This window comes from Chaetodon trifascialis, chromosome 11, assembly GCF_039877785.1.
Source record: "Chaetodon trifascialis isolate fChaTrf1 chromosome 11, fChaTrf1.hap1, whole genome shotgun sequence".
Classification (NCBI taxonomy): Eukaryota; Metazoa; Chordata; class Actinopteri; order Chaetodontiformes; family Chaetodontidae; genus Chaetodon; species Chaetodon trifascialis.
In genome coordinates, this window is record NC_092066.1 from 11,003,733 (window position 1) to 11,026,996 (window position 23,264).

General features: G+C 43.2%; 1 protein-coding gene across 7 annotated transcripts in view; it reads left to right on the plus strand.

Moving 5' to 3' along the window:
• Nucleotides 1-23,264, plus strand: part of LOC139339070 (adhesion G protein-coupled receptor L2-like) — an 85,892-nt gene that overhangs the window by 14,204 nt on the left and 48,424 nt on the right. For all 7 annotated transcript variants that reach the window (XM_070974515.1, XM_070974508.1, XM_070974511.1 and 4 more), the window contains exons 2-3: nt 5,774-5,978; nt 21,523-21,736. In XM_070974515.1, the coding sequence (XP_070830616.1) occupies nt 5,903-5,978; nt 21,523-21,736 (290 nt within the window). In that variant the 5' untranslated portion in view covers nt 5,774-5,902. The remainder of the gene's footprint in view (nt 1-5,773; nt 5,979-21,522; nt 21,737-23,264) is intronic.

Genomic DNA, 23,264 nt, shown 5'->3' on the forward strand with positions numbered 1-23,264 from the left:
TCTCCTCCCCCTGCATGTTGTTTGTTAACATCACAGATGTTCCGTATTAGCATTTACTTCACGTACATTTTGCTGAAAACTAATCCAGTCTGAATGGGGCTGCAGTGTGTAAAAATTCAACGTTGTGTCAATGTATTTCCCCCCAGAAGGTGTGAACATCAACACATCACCTCCAGGAAATGTGTTGAAGGAGTGAATGAATCTGTGTGTGTGTGTGCGTGTGTGGCTCATGTTTAGGTGAGGGGTGATGTTGCCAGGCCAGTCATGGTTTCCGTTGTAAAAATGTGTTTTTAGCATTGCAGCGAGCTGGAGGTGAGCAGTGTGTGTGTGGGTGTGTTTGTGTGGATGAAGAGCAGGCAGGGGAGTGCTAGAATTATGCGTGGAGGAGGTGAGAAGTGAGGCTGTCAGAACATTTGTGAAGGGACTGATTGAAAAGGAGAAACCTCTCTTTTCCATGTCAGTGTCGAGCTGCTCCCTGCTCCTCTCCGGTGACCCCTCTGCTTAACCAACTGCTCTGAGGTCAGCCTATTCATTTCAATGGCAAGCAGGAGTGACCGCTGAGCTCGAAGCAACTTCAGGCTGAAGATTGATGAATGAAACAGACATTTTACTTCACTCATTTTCAAATATGTAGTTGTGCAGCAGATAAGGTCTCAGTAGGTTGAAGTAACCTTTGCAAAATATTCAGAGAATCTGAAAATGTGAGCGTACCACCATAAAATCTCTCTGCAGCAGCAACTGGTTTAGGCCAAAGTATGAAAAGATTACCACTAACAAAGTAATATTTCAAAGCTTGCTATAGTTTGATAATCATTTAAGCCTTTTTTAAATCAGGAATAGCAAAAACTCCCCGGTCCCAGCTATTTTCTGGTTTTGTTCATCTTTAATGGCATTCTGCACAAGTGTCTGCACCTCCACAGCTCCTTTTTGAAAACTGCACACCACCCTCTCTTCATTTTGCTTGACACTAACCTGGTTGTTCAGTCTGGGTCTTCTTTGTTCTCTTCACTTTACTAAGCTTCTTTGCTCGCCCCTCTCTGTTTCGCCATGTCCATCTGCCCGCTGGCGCTCTATCTTATCTACTGCCTCAATCATTTGGCCAAGAGCCGCTGAACACACCAACTGTTGTGCTCTCTCAATAAAATAGTGAAGCATTGCACCTTTCAGGGGTTTTCTGTTCTGGCTTTTGGTGCTTTCTTTTTTTTTTTGTTTTTGCTTCAGATGTCTCCTCTTAATCTAGAGCCATTCATCCCCGAAACAGAACAAGACATAAAAGCTTCAGTTTTGCATGTTTAAATGTTACAGGAAGCCATTGTGACCCAGGCTTAAACAGACAATGTAAGAAGTTCTGTGATCAATCATCATAAAGACACCTGTTGACACGTAAATTATTTATAGACACTGAACCAGCTGGAATTATGATGGAAGAAGTAGCCCAGACTGGCTCATAGGAGCTCGGAATAAAGAGGCTGGTTTGGGATATTTTATTGCTCTCCAGTTAAAGTTAAAACTAGTCTTAAACCTTGTAAAGACTTTTCTCATATTATCACACACACAGTTTCCTGCAGTCCAAATTTAGATGTACGAGTTGCTTGTTTTGTCCAACCAACAGTCCAGAAGTCCCATTTCAGAATCAGAATCAGAATCAGAATCAGAATCAGAATCAGAATCAGAATCAGAATCAGAATCAGAATCAGCTTTGTTGGCCAAGTATGTGTGACTCCGGTTCAAACTTCGCACTCAGTGTGCTCGCACAGACGAAAAGGACAAAGAAGTCAGACGTTTTAAACTAGAGAAATAAGAAAAACAGAAAATTATCACATTTGAGAAGCTGGAGCCAGTGACTTTTGGGATTTTTGTTTTTTTTCCTAAAAAAAAAAAAGACTCAGAATGATTAATCAGTTATCTCGATAGTTTTTGATCGATTAGTTGAGTTAGCGTTGCATCTCAACGAACATAAAAAGGATCGTTTTGGATATTGTGCTGCTCTTTATATGTTCAAATTGCTTGTTTTGCCCAATTGACAGTCCAAAACCACAAATATTGAGTTTATGGTGGGAAAAAAAAAAAAAGTCGATGAAAACCGGCAGATTTTTGCATATTTTAAGCTTTCTGCTGGCAACAAATGATTTCAGCTGAAGACACCTTTGAGAAGTCTTTTTTGTTTCAGTGTGTGCTGCTGCAAGCCACAGTTAACAACCTGTTTATCCTAATAGTATAATCTTATCAGCTCCGTGTTGAGAAAACACTCTCTCGGTGTCGGCCCATCTCTGCGCCTGGCAGTTGATGGCACATTCTCTCCATCACTGGTGGAGCCAAGGAAATGACATCATGTCCCTGCAGGGGTTGAAAGCGCAGCCCTGACAGGACTGTCATGACAAAAGAGTTCCTTGGGAACATCAGGGTGCACCGAAGACAGGGGAAAAAAAGTGTCTGGAGGCTGTGTTTTCTTAGTTCCTGTAGTTCCCGTCTCCTACTTCTAGCCCATCAACCATTTTCTGATGTTTGAAATTCCCCTCTCACATGTGTGTCTTTTTTTGTCCTGAATGTAGGGCATGGGGGCGGGGCTGAAAGTTCTCCAAATTAGTAGTTATTCAAAGAGGGGAAGACGGATCATTGTGCTGGCAAGATGCAGCTCAACAGAGCCACATCTCTATTTCACTTGTAGGTTTTCAGCTTACACTTGGACTTGTGCGTTAGTTTTGTTGCGGCCTTCGTTGATATGTATGTATGCGCTCTTTATCTGTCTCTTCTCGCCGTCGACAATTGAAAATAAATTAACATTCCTGGGCTTTATTTTTGTCTTCCCTAAGCCTGTGGAGAAAACTTGGAGGCTCACCCAGGAGGTCAGGCCATACTCACAGGCTGTCAATCCTCTGCAGTGACCCCACCGCCCCCTCCTCTCTCCCCCTTCCATTCTTCTCCTCCTCTGCTCTCCCTCTCCCATCCATTTAGTCCCTCCTGGCTTAGAAACTCAAACTGCCCCCCCCCCCCCCCCCCCCCCCCACCACCACTCTCTCTTTCATTGGACGCCTCTCCAGCTTGAGTGAGGCAGACACAAGCTTTGTCAAAGGAGACTCGCATTCATTCAGCCGGCTGTTGCACACAGCCTTGTGTTTCATGTTAAGACATGTGGGCTGTCTCCTTCTATCCATTTATTTTAATTATATTTTAATTGCTTGCCGTCCTCTTTTAAATGCTTGCTTATTATTTCTATCAGGCTGATGTGAAAAATTGGCTGTGGACTGTGATTTCCTCCATTATCTTAACTGATGATAGATTTCTCTCCTTGGGTTTCCACTGTGTATGTGTAGGAGACAAAAGAAAAACAGATGTCCTGAATGTTTGCATATCATTTTTCATTTGATGGGTGGATTTTTTTTTGTCTCGTTTCCAGAAAGATATACTGTTAATAGAGAGAGAGAACCCGGGGGAATGTATATACTTGTGATTTTTTAGGAAGAGGAGCTCAAGGCACAGATGAAAATTAATAACTTTTATTTAGCCAGTGGTCTTCTGGTGTGTGTTGCATGCTTGAGCCCATTAGATTTAGTGTAGGTGGTGACAGTTAGTCATAACTGTGTACCTTTTTTTAAATGGCTGCCTCAGTGGAACATGATGATCATTATGCCGAAATCGCTGGCCGAGAAACAAGTAACCTCAATTCCCAGTCTTTGGGGGGTGGGAGCGGGGGGGATATTGGTGTAGATAATTCCTCTGCACAATCTCTGAGGGGTTAACGATGCCTCGCTTACCTCTTAAAAATCATTTTCTGCTTGAGAACATCTTAGCCCCCCACAACCATCATCCTCGCCGTCCCCTGATGTGAAATTATGATACGTCTGTCAGCACTTGTGTAAAGCATCTTAATGTTAATCGCCTAATCCCTTTATCTCAAGTCCGGACCGATTCAGGGCAGAAATCCCACCAAACAAAACAGTGTTTTTAGGAAGATGAGCATGGCTGTGTCCTCCACCAGCTTAAGAGAGAAAGGAGACATGTTACTCAGCGGGGCGACGGCCGATCGGGAGAAAGGCCCCCGGGGTTGTGAGGGCAAGTCTGCATCCGCGAGGCCTGGCAGGCTCTCGCCCCCTGGTGTCTGGAGGGGCTGAGTGGCTCAGCAGGCCCAGCAGGCCAGAAGGGCAGGGGGATGTCCCCCCCAACAGTTTCCAATCTCCTCCTGTCAGCCACCATTATGGTTGCCCCATGGCCCCAGGCCTCATATTTGCAGAAGATAAATGGCTGAGGAAGGAGTCACGTGCGTCTCTGGAGATTTGGTGTTCTGCCCAATATTGAACTGGTGGCAGTCTTGTTAGAAGACTTGAGAGCATGAGCAGCCTCAGTGGACCGGTGGTGTGAGAATTCCCGTGCAGGAGAGCTTGTACCCTCCATTTCGCTCTTATCTGATCTGGTTGGGCGCCACTGGCAGATAAACAACTGGAAGACAAATAAAACTGCAAATCCTATAAAAATCAGCCAAGTTTAAATGATAAATTATAACTTTGCTGCATGCGTGTCTCCTTGGCTCAGACTATGCTGCACAACTGCTCGGTTAGAGTGACCTCAAATGAAAATAAACACTCATGCAGGCTGCGTCGGACGAGGTGCTGATCCAGTGGGGCTTTTTTTCAGCTGTTATCCCCCTGACAAAGCATTGGTCATGTAGAGAATGATTCTAATAGTGACTTAAATTATTAGTCAGTGTGCTAATGTGAAGGCTTCCCATGTTTTGTGGGTTTTCATGTTGCCAAAAATATCCAAGCGCATTAGCGAGGCCCAGAGAGCGATCAGAGCTGACTGCTCTGCTGCTCAAATTTAGGTTCATTATAAAGTAATCAGGGTGGGTGACGGGTGGCTGTGGAGGAGCAGCATTCAGAAACGGGAAACATTCGTTCTCCTCTGCAAGGCGACGGCTACCAAGTGACCAATCCTGTTTACGATGTTGACACGTGTGTGTGCGTGCATTAGGGAAATGTTAGATGGCACCCGCGTGGGAATAAATACGGCGGTGTGTGTGCGTGCACTCGTGTTGATGCCGTCTCTGCGTGTGGATCCACATGGGCAGGAGTGTGCACGTCCATGGTTAATATGTGTGTGCAGGCATGCATATATGAGTGTGTGTGTGTGTGGCATTTCACATATGACACAACGCATCCCTCCTTGGTGTTTGACTTTGGTAAGCAGCTTATCTGTCTGGTGTGTTCGTCTGTCTCAGGCTCTAACCTTTCGCTGCTTTTGCAGACAAAGGGCTGTTTTTGCCACCCCTTGATAAGGAAGGCGACAAAAGTAACTCACAAAGCAACTGTGTCTCTAATGGCGTCCTGTGCAAACGTGTTGCCGGAGCGACGAGCTCTCTCCCATGGGGATCTGGGAGTAAATGGGGAAGGTGGAACAGGGAAGAGTGGGAGAATGAGGGAGTGTAAACATCCAGTCGTAACACGCTGTATGAGCGCGCAGCGCCAGGATCTGCTTTGTTTTCATGTCGGTGCCCTCATAAAAATTTGAGAACAAAGTTTTAATGCAAGTATTTCTGTGGAGCTTCGGAAAAAATGCTTTTGTTTATTCAATCCAGCTGCAGCCAGGAGTGTTGCTTGGTGGTGCTCAGATTTGTGTTTGACTACATTTCATAAGCAGCTTACACGCAATGTCTTTTATTGCAATGCACACATGCGTAGAGCCCAGACAAAAAGATGACACCTGGGGCTGTGATGAAGCTGTTGATGACTGTCCATTTTCCTCCATCCTCACGCTCTTTCTTCTCTCTTATTTCCAGACGAGAAGATGACTGGTGACGCCTCTCTGAGAACGACTGATCGTTGACATCCCTCCAGCTTTCCGTGCTCCCACCGCAACGCACCGAACCGCTGTTACTGGCTCCTGGATTGTTTGCATACAACACATAATGGCCTCTGCACTGTGGAGGTGTCCGCTGTTTCGCTGCCTCTTGCTCCTTCTCTTTTGCTTTCACTCTTCAGAAGGTGAGTTACCATGGAGTTACGTGGCAGAGAGTCGTGTTAATGTGACTCTGGTCAATCTTTCAAGAAACCACTTATTATTCAGCTTATGAATGTGTTGAATTTATTAGCACACATTCTTCAGTGTGTACTAATAGTTTCTCTTCAGTGGTTTTACCCTTGGAAAATGGTGTTTCGAGCACTTTGAACTCATTGAAAATTCCTGGCAGCCCATGGACACTTTACACGACACATTTCTTCACAGAACAAAGCTTGCGCGTTGTGTCACAAACCTTCCCCTACGGGTTCGTAACTGCACCTTTTTCTGCACAATGAGCTTCATAACAGATTGAGCATATTTTTAGGCACAGGAGCTGCAGAGAATAGGTGCGTTTTTGTTTATTTGAGCCTAAATCACATCGTTCTGTGCAGCCAGTACACCTGCAACCATCAAAAGCAGGCCGCTCGAGCCAGCGCCAGACTCAGGAACTGGGAAAGAATATTTCAGTGTTTTTAATTGTCTGCAATGACATCCCAGGGCTCTTTTTTACTTCCTTCCCTCACTTTTGATTAGTACATTTGGCTGTAATTACAAGTATTGTCACAAAACACACCCGTCTGTTACATGCCCGTCAAAACCACTGATGCTGGTATGTCTGCTTAATGATGATCATTACATTTTTTTCCCTCTGTCAGTCCCATTGTACCAGGAAATAAAGTAACCCAAAATCACATGCTTGCTTGCCAAGCATTGATTACAGATAGACGTTGAAGCACATTATTTTGGGGGCTTCCTTTTCAATTTGGATTTTGCCTTTTTTGTCCCTCTCTCTCTTGCTGTTTTGTTCTGCGATAGATTTCTCCTCCAGTTTTATTTTAGGTCTAGCTGTGGTGCACAATTTGTTAACAAAGCCAGATTGCTATGGAGCAGGCTATCCCAGCAGTCTGTCAAGCGTTTTCATTTTGTAGATTAGCAATTTTAGATAATATGGAAGACTCTTACTGAGGTATTTGAAGACTGGCCCTCTGATTTAGCCCGGCTTTCAAACTGAGTTGAATAGTCCTGTTGAATTTCTTAAAGAGCAATACTGCTTTGGTATGCAGAAAGTCCAGGTTTTGGGTTTCAGTTGATGTGAGGGCTCTCAGGCCTAAGAATGCATATTTTCCCATCCATCAATAAAGGAATGTGTGTGTGTGTGCGTGTGTGTTTGCGTGTGGATCCCACTGAAAACAATATGTGATTCTGTCCACATGCCGCTCTCCTTCAGCCAGCATCCCCGCACTTATGATTTACGTTTCTATCTAGTCGCTGCATCAAAACCTCTACTCGATAATTACCTCCTGTCCCTCACCAGGACAGAGCATATTCAGGTTATCGTTTTCACCCAAAACATTCCCCATTCCTTTGAAATGCTCGCGATATAGCTGAACAGCTCGGTCGGGCTTTATCAATTTGTGCAAAGTCAAATGAAATTTAACGCTCCCAGGGAAGATCTGGCAAATCCATGTAATTGAGCATAGATTATTCAGCTAATCCTTAAAGTAACTATAATCAATATTTTTATATTAACAATGTATTAAATGGCGATATGAAAGGAGCTGCTTGGAGTGATGAACCTGCAGAGAATCATGACCTGGATCTGCAGCTCCTTGGCTCTACGGAGCTTTATGGAAAGTCTCAGCTCCTTGTTCGGCTGTCCGACCTCAGCTTTACTGGTTCGCTCTCACAGCTCTCAGGACGTCGTTTCAGGCTGCAGCAGTTTTCAGCAAATAGCTCTAAAGACCCACTTTTCACTCCCTGCTCAGCACCAAACAGCAGACAGACACAATTAAAGACTACTGCTGGTGAACAGAGTGGAGCAGCTATGGCAGATATTTCCCTCAGGAGTTGGTAGAGACCAAAAGCAGAGCTCAAAGAGAGATTATTGGACTGGCATTCGCCTGGTTGCCAGAAACTGATGATGTTTCTCTGTAACTGCTGGATGTGTAAATAAACAGCTGTTTGCTAAGTTCGCCATAACAATTTAAGAGATGATGATTTGTCAGGGTTGTTCACAACGTGTTTCTACGTATTACTCTCCGAAACTCTTGCTTGCAACAAAAGTCGAAAATGATCATTTTCTTGTTTTTTTTTAACGCGTTTCTTTTGAAATATTTCATTTTCAGGTTTATTTTAACAATTATATACAACATACAGAGCACTAAAAATACCCCTCTCCTCACTGAATAGAATGAAACACAAGGAGACACTGCACTAACACAGTGTAATATCCTTCAGAGAGGCCCTCTGGCTTTCTGGCTAACCAGAAATGATCACATCCCCACGGTGGTGATGCACCCATATACTCCAAATAAGGCTGTAAGATTTTCAGAGAGGTTTTATATCCTTTCCCAAGACTATATGTGATCTTTTTAAGAGGAATACAACTCTTCAATTGCAAAAAATCATCCATCAGTGAGGAGAGGGGAACTAGATTTCCCAGTGTCACGACTATCGTTTAAAGCAATTTCCTTACATTTAATTTGGGAATTACCTGAAAGTCTGATGAGTGTCTGTCAGCTAAGCTTCAGATCTCATGCTTCATTTTCATGTGAATTTCTTGTACACATGAAGGCAATTTGAAGACAGTCAGGGAATGGTGGACCCCACCCCTGACAATGAAATCTAAAGTATAGGGCGATAATCACAGAATGCAAATATGTTGAATGGATACTGTAAAAAATATGGCAACCATAAGTAGTATGAAAAATAGGGTTTGGTTATATGAAAGTCTTTTCATGCACACTGACACTTCTATGTATATTTCCTCTTCTCATTATTTGTACTCAATTTCTTCCACGTCCTTGTGCCATTATATAACAGATCTATAAAATGACGCTGCTGCTGGAGAAAACTAGGTCATGCAGGTATCAGATTTGTTTTAGATGTTTTAGACCTCCCAGTCTACAGATATGAAAGAGCACGACCAGATTCAAAGGGAGCGGCCACAAAGGTGGGGCAAGTGCACAGACACGTATCTGCTGCGAGTGAATGAGAGCTGTTATCTGAGTCTTTAAAGTAAAGAAAGACAGATTATGGGGGGATTATGTCGTGCAGTCAGTGTCAACACTTCTAGTTAGCTGTTGTGTTTAAATGCCAAAAGGAGAGCAAGCACCTCGGCCTTCATATCTGAATATTGCACAAAAGGGAAATGCAAAAGATTAAGTGGGTTGTGTTTGATAGCTGTCATATCTGCAGAGGGAAGGGATCAGACTAACCAGGCAGCGTTTTTTTTTTAGGTCTAGAGTGAGAGGCATTAAATGCTGATTTTTTGAATAATTAAAACAGTAGATGCAAGAATTGCAGATGAGGGAAATGCGAAAAGAAGCAAAAGATTCCTAAAAATATTCTCCGCTCTGCTTCTGTTCTGTTGGCCTGGACCTGCTCTGGATAACACACTGTTCAAGGGAGATTTTTTTATTTTCATTGTCAAATATTCCTCGGTTGAATGTACCAGCATGCTTGTGTTTCTCCCCCAAAAGGTTGCAAAGGTTAACAATACGTCTTAGCACAACGTTTGTCTCAAGCAGTGCCATACATTGTGTTGATGGAAGACCCTCCCTTGTGCCACACTGGTATTTCCAGTCCTGGGGTTGACTGAATGGGGAAACCATTGTGCTCTAACTCCTCTCTGGCCCCGGGCCATACATATCCAGTCTGTCATCCATTGATATGCTTGGCTTGCCATTTTATAATTCATATTGAATGCTGCGGGTCCATGGCAGGGCGATCATGAATTATCAGCTAAACCATGGGAGATTCACAGATGACTGGTCAATCTGTGTGGTGAGAACAAGCACAGAGGAAGAAAAAGGAAAAAAAAAAAACCTAAAACGGATACAACGGGTTTGCATGGAAATTCTGCCCAACTGGAAGTATTTCAAGAAATAAGGCAGGGGTTCATCATCTGGATTGAATGGACTTTCTTTCAGATTGGGAGCCATATGGAGACAGATAAATCATCACATTTGTTATTTTTTTTTCTCCTTTATCTTTAATACGGTTTTGTCAGCACTTTGCCACAGTCCCCGGAGTATGCAGCTTTTCAGTGTCTGCACCGAGCAGCAGGCATATTTCTGTATACCATTGCGTAACAATATGCTGTTTTAATAATAACCGAGGACCTGGAAAGTTTTGAATCATAAGAGAACATGAAATTGAAATGAGCCAGAGTCACATGAATCTCCTGGATCAGTATTTCACTCTGAGGAAATGAAATACAATATCACCCTTGATGGGGTCATCCTAGATTTATTGCAACAGCGATTTCCTGAGTGCGTTTTTGGTGAAGCAAAAGCAGCAAGAAATGTCTCTATCCAGTGTTCGGATGTGAGCGCAAACCTTTTTTCTGCCTTTAGGAGAGAACCTTGTGCTCTTTTGTGTGCTTAGACGTGATTGTAAAAGTCACTCTTTAATGGCCAGCTGATGAACAAACACTTAATTTAATGGGCAAGGAGCTACAGTTTTCTGACAGTTTGATTCCATTTGTTAAGCACGCTTTAAATCTCACTCGCTCAGCAGCATCTTGGAGCCGTTCAATTCACACCCCTTATGGTAACAAGTTGTATAAACATTGGACCAGATGCCCACCTCACTCTTTCCTTTCTTAAATGCTGTCCACACTTGTTTTTTTTCTCCTCCGGGCAGCCTAATTCAAATAATAGATGAGTCCGTCTTACAACCACAAAGTAGTTTGCCTCATAATCTAAACTTTCGGATTTGCTCGGTGTGAGTCGCTGCATCACAGGAGGGTTCAGCTGTCATAACAAAGTAATGCATTTAATCTTGAGAGGAAGCAGAAGGGTTTCAAATAAAAGTCTACGCTATAGAAAGCTGTAGAGTTTTTCCCTTCTTTGTGTGTAGGGGAGGTGTTTGCCAACACTATAAATCAGGTTTGGAACAGAAACAAAAAGTATTTACAGAGGCAACAAGAACCTGTCGGATTTTAGTGGGGTTCAGTGTTCACTGAATACTTTTGAATAGCTTGGAGGCATGTCAGAACTAATTTCATTTGAACAAAAAGCACAAGAGCTAAACAAACATGCAAAAACAAAAGCAAGCATGTTACATTTAACGCCAAAGGGACATTGTACTAAAGCAATCAAAGCAGATTGTTGCTCTGACTGAATTCCCGCGGCAGAGACTTCTCTTTTTTACCGCAGCCACTCCAGCTGTTTTGTAGTCACATACATTTTAAGCGTTAATTCATTAAAGAGAGCTTAATTTGGAGACACATCATGTGTGTAAAAGAACATGAAGGCCATTTGAACAAAGAGCCCCGCTCTCGTAGTCAAAGAGAAGCAGAGCAAGGCTACAATTATTTTTACTCTGTGTGCAAATTGTTAAAAAATGATGCATTTGTCTCTACCTGTCCTCCACGATCTGTATCAGAAATGTCATAACAGCTCAGGTCTCGTGTTTTTGTTACTGCTGGTTATGATTTGCAGAGTAAATGGCGGCGCTGACAGTGAGGAAAGGATGACAATCAATAAACGAAATTATGATGGATTCTGTAAATGTGCTTTTGTGTGCTTTCTTTGACTGAAGTGTGTGTTTTAGTGTGCACACAAATTATCTGACGTGTCGGTTCTTATGACAGAGAAAAACATGCAGAGAGCGACTGATGTGTAAATATAACATGAAACTGGTTCCACTTTGGTTCTCCTACCAGTGGTTTCTTGCTCATTTCACTCACTTTTGCATGGCTTAAGGGCATATGATTCGAATCAGTGTAATAATGTGTGTTGGATCTCTCTCACTGTGTCTGCCTGCTAGCTCTCACTACAGGCCATGAATGCAGCTCTGTTGCATTCACTGTATTAGTAATCTCCTCAGGCTGAGAGGCTGTGCCATAGAGCATGACCACACATTTTTTGTCCAGGAATTAAATGTCACCTCAGGGTGGGTCACCTGCAAACAAAAGGCCACCAGCCGATTTGCAGGTATAAACAGTCTAAGATAAGGAAGCCCTCTCCTGCCGTGCAGGAAATTGAATAAGTACGCGGCAAGAAAAAAGCCAGAGAAACAGCACAGCACAAAGGACGTTTTTGTTTGCCTTACGCTATCGGTATTGACCCCCTCTTGTAGCGTATATCCCCATTGAGTGTGCGAGGCACAATGGTTTCATCGAAGATGAGGGGCAGGAAACTGTCTGTCATCAAGATCTCCCCATCTGCACATCTCTTATCAGCGCTCCTGTTTTCTGCTCGCATTGACCGGAATGCTGGTGGAAGGGAATGGGGCAAGGTCATCACGCTCAAGCCAATCAAAGTGGTCAGTGTTCCAGAGATAGCGGGGGGCTACTGCCAAGGAATGTGCCTGGATGTTTTATTTTCTCTGACTTTCCTGGTAAATTCTCGGAGACTCCAAACAGAGCTGTATAAAAGCCCACAAAGGCTTCCCCTGTTGTGCAGCATGCATGCGCAGTGTGCTAGCAATATCTTTGTATGCATGGGAGACTCTCAACAGACCGATACAATCTGCAAAGCGAAGGTCACATGCTCTGCGTAGGCTTATTTTTGGTAGCCTTGGTACCTTGACTAGTGTAGACTGTAGAAGAAGGGATATAGCTATGAAGCTAACTGTTCTTGAAAATTTTGTAAAAACACAGCCAAGGTTACTAATCAGCCTGCCACAGCTCTTCATTCTTTCACCTGTGTTTGGTTTGGGAAATTTGGGCAAACTGTGCAATGGATTGAAACAATGCAAAACATGTCAGTGAATGATGACTGCAACTGAAACTGACTTTTTTAGCAAGCCAACCCCTTCCAAAATCCATCATATCCATTATGAACATTCATGCAAACGTACCATATAATCAGATTAAAAAACAAAAAAACACATTTAAAGCTCCCTTCAAAATCAATGACTTTCCAGTTTCAGCCGTACAGTTCTACTGTCAGAGATTTCTTAAATTGTTGCCCAACAAAACATTTCCACCAGCTTTGTTCAGAATGTCTGGCATTGGGGTTACAGCTCACAGCCATTGTAGTAAATAAACAACAACTGTCGTTTTTCAATAATCTGTTCCTTCTTGTGTCTCTTGTAACCTGTTTTCAATAAAAACCCAGAAAACAAATTCATCAAACCCACAGCCAGTGTTGTCCATTATCTGACACTGCAGGAGCTTGCACAACCAACTGTAGTCAGCTGGCAGTAAACATGCTAACACATTATCTTGGCTTTTTACCCTCACCTTGTGGACTGTCGCAATCCAAGTCTGAGAATCCTGTGTATGCATATATCTACTCAATTTTCCTGAAACTGGATGCAAGTGCAAACACAGAGTGGAAGCACAAAGGGGTCTGACCAGGGACGTGCACACACATTTTGAGGGGCTGTTGCCCTGGCCTGAAAAAAACAAGCCTAACCCTGGTGTCTGTGTGTTAGCCAGCTAGCTAGCTAGCTAGCTAAGATTGGTTCATGCGATAGCATAACATAAAGCACTATTGCCAACTTGGTGTAAACAAGCTGTGTATTGCTGTGCATCCCATTGGTTATATCATTCAGCATTAATCCATTCCACAACTTCCACTGGATGCTGCAGTTTCACATTACAGGGAGCATGACATTGCTTTGATTTTTTTTTTCTTTTTTTTAATGCCTCTGTGCACCCCACCTCTGTGTCCCACAGTAGCATGCCAATCGAAGTTTTGATGACATGGCAATTTGGTTAACTTCAGCAGTTATGCACTTGTATTTGTGGAGCCACGACAGCAAAAATAAACAAATTTTTCTTCCTCCAGAGGGGCAGTTCAGCCACAGAAAGCAAAGGCTGTTGCTTAGGCAACTTTATCATAGCCTCCTGGATGTCCTTAGATCTGACCAACCAAATTTTGTCCAGAATTATATGCTATCTGGAAAACATAGTTAGCGGGAGCCGAGGATGTGTCCCCAAGACATTCCTGATAAGAATCATCTATTAATCCAAGCCAGCACAGACTCTGCCTTAATTACATTAAAAATTGCATTTTAATGTGCCTTAAAATATGCACTAGATTGAAAACGTATGTCAAAATGAAAGACGCAAAACAAAACATACATGAAAGGTTTTTTTTTTTTTTTTTTATGCGTGCTCCAACTACAGCCACAAAAATTTCTTGTATGTTGTTGTTTTATCTTGGATTGAGAAGAAGAAGAAGAAGAAGTGTGTTTCTTGAACACAGAAACATAATTTCATGCCAAAAAGAATAGCAAAATTGCACTACACCACCTCATTTGCATAAGTACAACCTCTGCTACATCACTCCATCCACTCGGGCACAAGTGGGTTTGTCAAGAGACACGAAAAGACCAAAATGGACTTGTGCCCAGTGAAAGTGATAGCACCACTGCGTTAAAGGCTACTGCAGGCTCTGCGTCAGCATGAAGATAAAACCTGTGTCTCTTATCAGAATTATCTGTTCATTATTGTCTCAAGGCCCCGATCTCTTTTTCTAGCCATCCTTGTAGTCTCTGGCTCATTATTCGTGTAATTCGTGTTCCAGTCTCAGCCTCTCTTGACACCCTGTCTATGACGTACCGAGTAAGCCTCCTGGGCTCGGCTCTGTGCAGGCAGGGGCTGGGTGGAGGGGGGTGGCGCCTTTATTAGGAGGGTCAAATGGGGAGACTCTGCCACAGCAAACAGCAACAGAGACACAAGCATGTGATGGAGACAAACCCACATCCCCCTCTTTGCCTTTTCCCCACTTCATCCTTCGTTTTTTCCCTCTCCATCCCCACCCCGAGGGAGGCACCTGACTTATTCTGAGACATCTTGTTGAGCGGAAAATCCAGCTGAGGTTTAAGTGCAGGGGTAAAATATGGGCTTTGAGGGAAGTTAAGCATCACTCAGGGTAGATCAAACCTGTGAAACTATACCCCTGCTGCACTTGGGAGTGTTTCTTTAACTCACCTCTTTCTGTGTGTTTCATCAACTCCTCTGCAAAAAAGAGATGCAACAATATGTTAGATATTGAACTAGCAATGAACTAATTCTGTCAAAATGGCACTCTCCTGGGAGCATATAGGTTTTTTCATCTTCCAAGTCGAACATTTTTTTTCTTTCGAATGTTTAGCCTCTGTGACAGTTATTTGTATCTTTATGAAAGGGTTGTTTTCTCATTAGACTATACAAGGTGTCGAATTATACTTTGCTTTAATCCGAGTGATGTATCTATGGAACGAACTAAAGAAGACATCACATCTGGTAATGTCTCTGCAACTGAATTGCACTTGTCACTTGTCAGTGTGACTTATATTAAGCACTGACCCTCTTTGCATTTAGAGGATTATATGTATTACTAATGTAATGATGCTCCTCTCTTTCCTCGCTGGTTTCCTTTGATGTGCGCCCACAGGGTCAGGGATCATCCAACCAATCGACAGAGGAGAAAACCTTGATACTTGCAGCCAAATTAAGACACAGTCATTATAGCCTCCACTCTCAAGCTTTTTTCTTTAGTTCTCACTCCCCTGGGAGAAATTCTTCATCCGCAGTCTTCTGCAGCTGAGCCTCCGGTTCTGTTGAACGAAAATAATCCACCGTGTCGACTGTGCATCAGTTGTGGCAAAACTTAAACATTTTCTGTGTGTTGTGTAATCCCAGACTGATTTGTGCAACATCAAAATAGAGCGGTCTGTGCATGTCAAACATTTTGTTTACATTGTCGAGTTGCTAGATACTTTTTAAAGGGATTTGCATGTTAGAAGGAAAATTCAGGTCTTTTTCAATCAGGGTCTTATTCTCTTAATTCCTATAGTAAATCTGTTTCAACATTAATTTGATATTCATGTAAAGTATTTCAAAGGCTTGTCTCGCTTAGCACGAGTAGCCACCCAATTATTACATATCCTATTATATATATCCAGTTGATTTATTCTCCAGCACAGTAATGTAATGAAACCGGTGCAGTTGAACAGGTTATTTGGTTAGCTGGAAAGCTGCCCCTGAAGTACATCTTTATGTAGTTATCTAGATAGCTAATCCAGTGGGCTACTGACTGTCTATGTTTTGTCGGACTCAAAGACAAGCATTTCAAAAGAATAGTAAACATTTTGGAAATATGCTTGTTCACGGTCTTGCTGAGTGCTGAGTAGATGTACAATAAATATGTAGCTAGCAGAAGCCAACATCAGGTTAGCCTAGCTTACCTCATAGTGACCAGACATGAGTCGCTGTCAGACCACAATGTGTTGTTTTTATGCTTTTTGTATGGAAGAGATAAAAAAGGGGTACTGTTTTTAATTGGTGAACTTGTTACCTTTAAAAAAGCTAGAGCCAAGCTTTGCACTAATGAAGCTAACTGGCTGCTGGTGCAAATCAAGCTAAATGGCTGCTAGCTTCATAAATACGGGAGCATCAGTCTTCTGGTTTATTTCTCAGCAAGAAAGCAAGTAAGTCTATTTCCCAAAATGTTCATTTGAAAGATTACTAAATTAAGTGGAAAGCTTTAGGAGCCTTGTGCAGCTAGCCCTCATATAAGTTGTGTGTCAGTGTTGCATTTCCCAAATCTTCACAATGCAGGCAGTTTGCATAAAGTTAGAATAAATATGTCAGAATGGCCACAGTTATGAGAAGAAACCCGAGATTGAAAAAATACTGGATTTTCCCTTTAAATTTTTGCCGCTCTCCTGCAAGAGAAAGCATTACACGGCTGCATCTGGTGTGATAGGATCTAGCTGTTTCTAAATGGACCCACCTGAGGAGTTAAGAGGCAGCGGCAGGGTCTGTCACGCTTAGCTTCAGCAATATGACAAATCCTTACCCTTAAACCCCTTCAAGGAGACATGCGTCAACATGCAGCATGTGATTCTCTCCTCCCACCTGCTGTTTTTTTTTTAAAAGTCAAGTGAACGTTCAAGGGACGCATTAGAGAAAACGCCATAGCCATGAATACAAATGGCGGCTTTGGAATTTGAAGTGGCAACACTGAATTCATTGTATCACCAGAAAGAGAAAAGAGATATGACTCAGAGCGCTTCGTCTAACCACAAATGGACTCAGTCCTATATTGCCAGTTTCTATTTTAGAATACTTATATCGGAATCAAGAGTGTCTGATAGCAGTTGTCTGGGAAAGGTGGGTGTAGCCCCGGGGTTTGTGGTCTTGTCTGACACTGTCTTTAGAAACAATTCCCAGCAAGGTGGACTAGAGCGAGGACTTAAGTGTCATGGGAAATGGTGCCATATGTCCAACTAGATTTTCAGTGTTTCACCGCATTTCAGCAGTTGAAATGAAATATGAGCCGTTGTGGCATAGTGAGGAGTTCTGGAGTTGTTGACTGTATTTGAAAAGCAGGTGTTATTTTTCGAATCCCAAACCTCCTTTCTCATCTCCCAGCTCGTCCCTGTGTGTCTCTCACTTCTGATAGGCGGTCGTGCAGCATTTGCGAACTTGTGTTGCACATTGTAGGCAGCAATACTGGATACCTCACAAATTGAGGGATGTGGAGATGGAAATTTTGAGTGCTGACTTTGTACAGTGTAAGCTGAATTTGTCCAAGTGTTTACTTTGTCGGTTTAGAAGCATGTGCATGGACATGTGAAGTGTAGTTTTGTTTTATTTAATACATAAAAGGTTTACCGCAGTGGTCTCTTGAATTCAATTTTTTCTACGCTAATTTGATTCCTTGGCCAGCAATCAAAATGTTCCACTGAACAGATTAGAAATACTGCAGAAAAGAACAAAGGAGCTGGAAAAAAGCGCCAAATGACTGATGATGCTTTGAAAATCTTTACCCCACCAGAGCAAAACATGCTGTATGGCCACTCTGTCACTCCGGATATTGGATTATGGAAGCATCCCCCGCTGTTGGAGGAAAAGCTTGACTCTAAGATCTGCTCTTTCTTCCAAAGATGTTGGCTACCAGTAATATCAGGAATAAAACAACGTAAAAAGACAAACAATCTTGAAGCACTCCTGCTGTGACCGCGGTGGGGGCACTCTTATTTGACTAAAGGCTACACCCTCCTTTATGCTGCAGAGAAAGCGTCCCTGTCAAACCCAAGCCCAGAACAATGGGGGCCAGCCTAGGGGAAACAGGACCATTTGCATGCAGCTGTTTGCCGTTTCCAGGACCACAAAGGCCAATCAAAGGAACCTTAATGGAGGATGACAAGCGTCAACCAACGCCTTTGCTCTCTGTTTGTGCCAGCCCTCACCACTCTGTCTACCCTCCAAAAATGGCCCAGTTTTTTTTCCCGACTGATCAAACATTCCTCCAGCTCTTTCTCCCACCGTCTGATGTCCTGACGCAGAGGAGTATGTAGGGTTAAAAGCTGGTCACAACTGCGCTCGCTCCAGCTAAAACACAGAACAGATGAACCTCAACATGTGTGTTATGGTCTGGCGCTTGCAGTCACCAAATGGCAATATCTCGACACCAAAACCTCCATTATCTTTTCGTTTCATCTCCAGGGTTTTAAAAGCCACCGAGTGTAACTCTGCGGATGGTTTCAGATGCACCCATCTGAGCCACAGTGCCACTTCCAATTTCAAGGGTGTTGATAGAAAACAAAATATGTATTATGAGGTGGGGGGGATTGTCGGCAGTGAATTATAGGCTGTCAACTGGAGAAGAAGAAAAACTCCCAAAATGCAACATATTGAGAAGCGGTCCAGACCCATGCTTTGCTCTCTTGAGCTCAATAGACGGCTTAGCAGGCAGGTCAGGGGGGAGGAATCTGAAAAGCTACTTTCCTCGCAGTCACTCACTGACCAGAATGCATGATAAGGCTTCATGTCATCAGGGCCAGGAATAAGGATCACAGCCAATTATAGCTAAGTCATGTGACTAAATGACTAAATGTTCTATATAGAGCATTATTCAATTCCCTCACTGATTGTGTAATTTAACGCTAACCTGAGGTAGAGATACAGAAAGAGCAGCCCCTCACTCTTTCTTCTTTTTCAACACTTGCACAGGGATCGTGTTATGGATTTTTCCCTGCAGTTTTCCTGACACCGTTTTCCCTGCAGCTGGTGCCCTTCTGTCGCAGTCTTCAACTTCTGCAAAGTTGAGCAGTCAAACAAAGCACAGAACGTGAGATGAAAAGCTTTTCGTAGCTCCCTAAGACATTGACATTTGTGCACACAAACAATGTCTTTCCAAAATCTCGCAAAACTTGTTTAAACCAAGAAAATCAACACAGGAAAATACCTACATCCAGAAACCTTTGTTGTCACAAGGTTTTGCCGCCTTAGCTGTGCTCAAATCCTTAGATCTTAAGCAACATCCAGTTAAGTCGACCAAAAATATATTCTCTTGAATTCAGCTCTCCTCCTCCTCCTCCCCCTCCTCCTACAGACCAAGAAATCTCCTTTATATATATTTTAACTTTTTAGACAGATTTGTCATTACTTGCCCAATTACAAGTTGACAAGACAGTCATTAATGAGGCCGAGACTATCCGCAGTTTGCAGAAGAAGCAATTTGTTCTTAAGGCCGCCAGTACAGTCTTGATACTCCCCCTAATTGATGTTCTGTTAGCCTATGACCAGAGAGATCTATACAGGCGAGGGGGGAGGAGGCCAGCGAGGCACAAGCTTAATCAATCGGTAGGCCTGTGTTGACAGCAATGTGCCATCATGCCATAGTGGTCTGATAGATGCGGCAGAGTCGCTAGTGGACAGCCAGAGAGAGAAGGTTGCAAAGGCAGATGGCTTGCGCATGTGTGTGAATGTGTCCGAGAGGGTGTTTCAGCCAAAAGATGGTCTCTCTGCTCAGGATTTTAAAACCCCATGAAATGCATTCTTTCTGTCTGCTCTCTGTAGCTGCCGTGATAAACCCGTCACTCCTTCCATGAGGAATGGCAGGCGGGACGATCATTAGTCTTCGCAGTAAAGCCGGCGACTTCACTCTGTGTTTTATCATCCACTATTCTGGACAGGTTTTCTGAAAGGCTTGGGTAATTGTCGTGGTTATTGGAATAGATGGAGTGACCCCACAGCCCTCCACTTATAGTCCGGCTACTCTGACGTCTCCTAATGAGGTGATAAACAGTCCAGCTAAGCAGAATCTACTGGCCATTTGATAGATCATGGTATTATAATGAAATGTCTAGTGGTTGAATGCCAGAGAATTTATACCATTAGTTTCATATTTTGCTATACTGCTACCACTACCAGTGTGTGCTGAAGTTTCTCCTAATATGCGATGACTTTTCATTTTCTGCTGTGTATGTTCCACAGATGTCTGTGTTTTTCCTTTTTTTCTGTTTGCTAGTGTGACATGAACAGACTGACATATAATATCATTATAACTGAGCCAGGCACAGCGGGCCGAAATGACTAGCAGACATGTGGGTCGAGGGTTTCAGGGTAGGAATTTCAAGCCGGAATCACTTCAACTTTGAGCAGTTCAAACAATGCTAATTGCGTCAGGCCCTGACTGTCAAACGTGTGAGGATAATTAGAGTGAGGGGGCAAAGTGAACCCGGGGTGGTAAGCCTTAGTACATGACAATGCTTGGGAGCCAATCATGGGAGCATGGAAAAGGTAACAGGCTGAAAGGAAGGCTAATTAGCAGAGAGCAGTGCAGAAAATACAAATGGTAGCTGCCCCCTCAGGGACCCGCTATTGCTGCAAACAACGGCGATTATTGACAGTTCATGCAGTGCTCTGCTTGCACTTCTCAAATGGAACGTATTTGCATGTTCTACTTAGATTTTACCTAATTGTTTTCTCAGAATTGCAGACAGTTACATTTCTTTTCTTTTTTTTTTTTTTTACTTCGGATCATTTTAACCTCAGATAATGGATTTCTCTTTCTTTCTTTCTCACTTTGTATTTTCCTCTCTTTGCAAATCTTGACTTCTGTAGTTCCGCACTATTTGCGACATGACATTTTATCACTCAGACAAAGGAAACGCAGAAGAACAACCTTTTTCATTGTAGTTTGCTCAAAGGAGGGTGGGACGGATTTGAGTGAAATAGTTAATTTTCCCACCAAAGTGGAGTTATTTGGCAGCTCTCCCATCTGCTGTGTTCCATGTATAGATTTTTCCTCCTGTGTGGACTCCAGACTCTTCGATCGCCGACACTGTAAAATGGATTATATTACGCTCCATTCTGCCGCGATTCTGCCCTTTTCTCTATCTTGCTTTACAGAGCAAGTAAAGCAAAAGAAACAAATGAGGGGGTTTGTACGCCTATTAAACAAACTCTCCTCAGTCCAGATAGGTTTGGCTCTGCGGTGGATGTTCTCTAGGTGGAGGCCTTCCTGATGTCTCTGTAGCCTTTGTGTTTGCTCAAGAATTTATGAGGTTACCATCGGTCTCCACTGACTTAGATTAGATGCCTTAGCCAACATCCTAGACCACAGAGAGATGGAGAGATGAATTGTTTCGTCTTTCCCCATTCCTGTATCGCGTGTAATGGCCCGTCTGTTTAAAACTGTGGTAAACATTGGACTGCTGTTGCCTATTTATTTTGTGCCAGTGGATCTTTTTACCGCGTGATGTGTGGTCTTATTGTATTGAAGCAGTGATCCCTCTCTACTCATTAATTTTATTATTTGCCTAAAGTTTCCTCTCTGTCTCTTGTGCCAGGCTTCAGCCGTGCGGCCTTGCCTTTCGGGCTGGTCAGGAGGGAGCTCTCATGCGAAGGATATGCAATTGATCTCCGCTGCCCGGGGAGTGATGTCATTATGATCGAGACGGCCAACTACGGCCGAACTGACGACAAGATCTGTGACGCTGACCCATTCCAGATGGAGAACGTCAACTGCTACCTCCCCGATGCCTACAAGATTATATCACAAAGGTAAAACACTGGGGAGTGGAGGGATCTTATTTCACAAACATGACCAGGAGCTGGGGAGCAAAAGTGTGGACCTCTTTTTTTTTTTTTTTTTTTTCCTAAACTAAAAAAAAAAAGAAAAAAGTTAACATTTTTCACCCTGCTCTTGCAGCCACCTACATACCGGACAATTAATCAACATCTCACACCTTCTAATTTCTTTTTTATTCCTTCATTGACTAGATAATGTAGGTGGCATTTTGAAATTCAGAAAACTGGGGCGTAGATTAATTCTTGACAGGCAGGAATTGACATCCGTGCGGCAGAGCTCTTCACACCAGCTGCGCGTCGTCGCTGCTGTTTGAGTCATAATCAGCGGAGCTCAGAGAGACTGCAAGTCACATGAACACCCTCTTAATTCCCTATCTGGAACACTGGGCTTGCTTTGTTCAAACACTTGTACTGCATTGAAGGGGCTTTGCCTCAGGTAGTGAGCAGTGCCCATCATCGTGCCTTTTATCCTGGTTACCCTCTCACCGGATGCTGCTTTGCTGTCAAACGACAGTACAGGAACACTTCAGCTCGACTGCTGCTTACCCCCAGAGGTCTGTGTGTGTGTTTTTAAAGGGCACTGGATGAACTATTCATAAATAGTAACCAGCACAGGTCATCTTGTAATGCACTGCTATGTCCTAACCTGACCCCCCTTAAACTGGCTTCTTAGCACCTTCGCCCACCATCTTACACCTCTGGGTTTCCCCCCTGCTTCATTCACTTCTGTATTTACTCTCATGAGATGCAGCACAACAAAATAGCTCAGGAATGGATCGAGTCCTCCTGTCTTACTCTGTCTTTCTAAATATACAGCAGAGTCCCAGTGCTCTCATACAGTAACACGCCGCTGACAGTGTCCATGCCCCCTGGTTTGACTGCAACCTGCTACATTGTGCAGCACATCTGTTGACGAGTCAGGCTCTCACTTGCTGGAGCTGCACTTCAAACTTATCTCCATCGAATATTCCCCGGAGGGAGCGTGCGAGCGAAAGCTTTGAGAAGACTCTGCACCACAAGCCCTTAACCAGAATTATTCTAATGATTCAGATCAGAGGAAATGGGCTCCTGACCGTAATTAAGGTTGATGTGATAACCAGGGATGTTAAAGCAGTCACAAAGCTTTGGGAGACTCTGATTAGTCCTCTTTCAATCTGCAGCAAAGTAGAACAAGGAGGATATTTAAACTACGCCACATTAAGACACAATGTGCTGCCAATATTGGGGAAGATTAACAAAAGGAAATAGCACCAAAGACACATAAACAAACATATTAAACAAGATTGGGGAGACAGAAACAGAAGGAAGTCTGCTGTGCAGAGTGGCAGTTTTGTTGGTTTGGAAACTGTGACAAAAAAGTATTCATCAGCAGCCCATTTCTCACAACAGAAACTGCTAGCCAGGAATCAAATGGCTTGATTTTCAACAACATTTAAATCAAAGAGGTTTGTCAAGTGAAATGTTAGGTTGTTGACAAAAGAAAAAGTGGCTGCATGAAAGA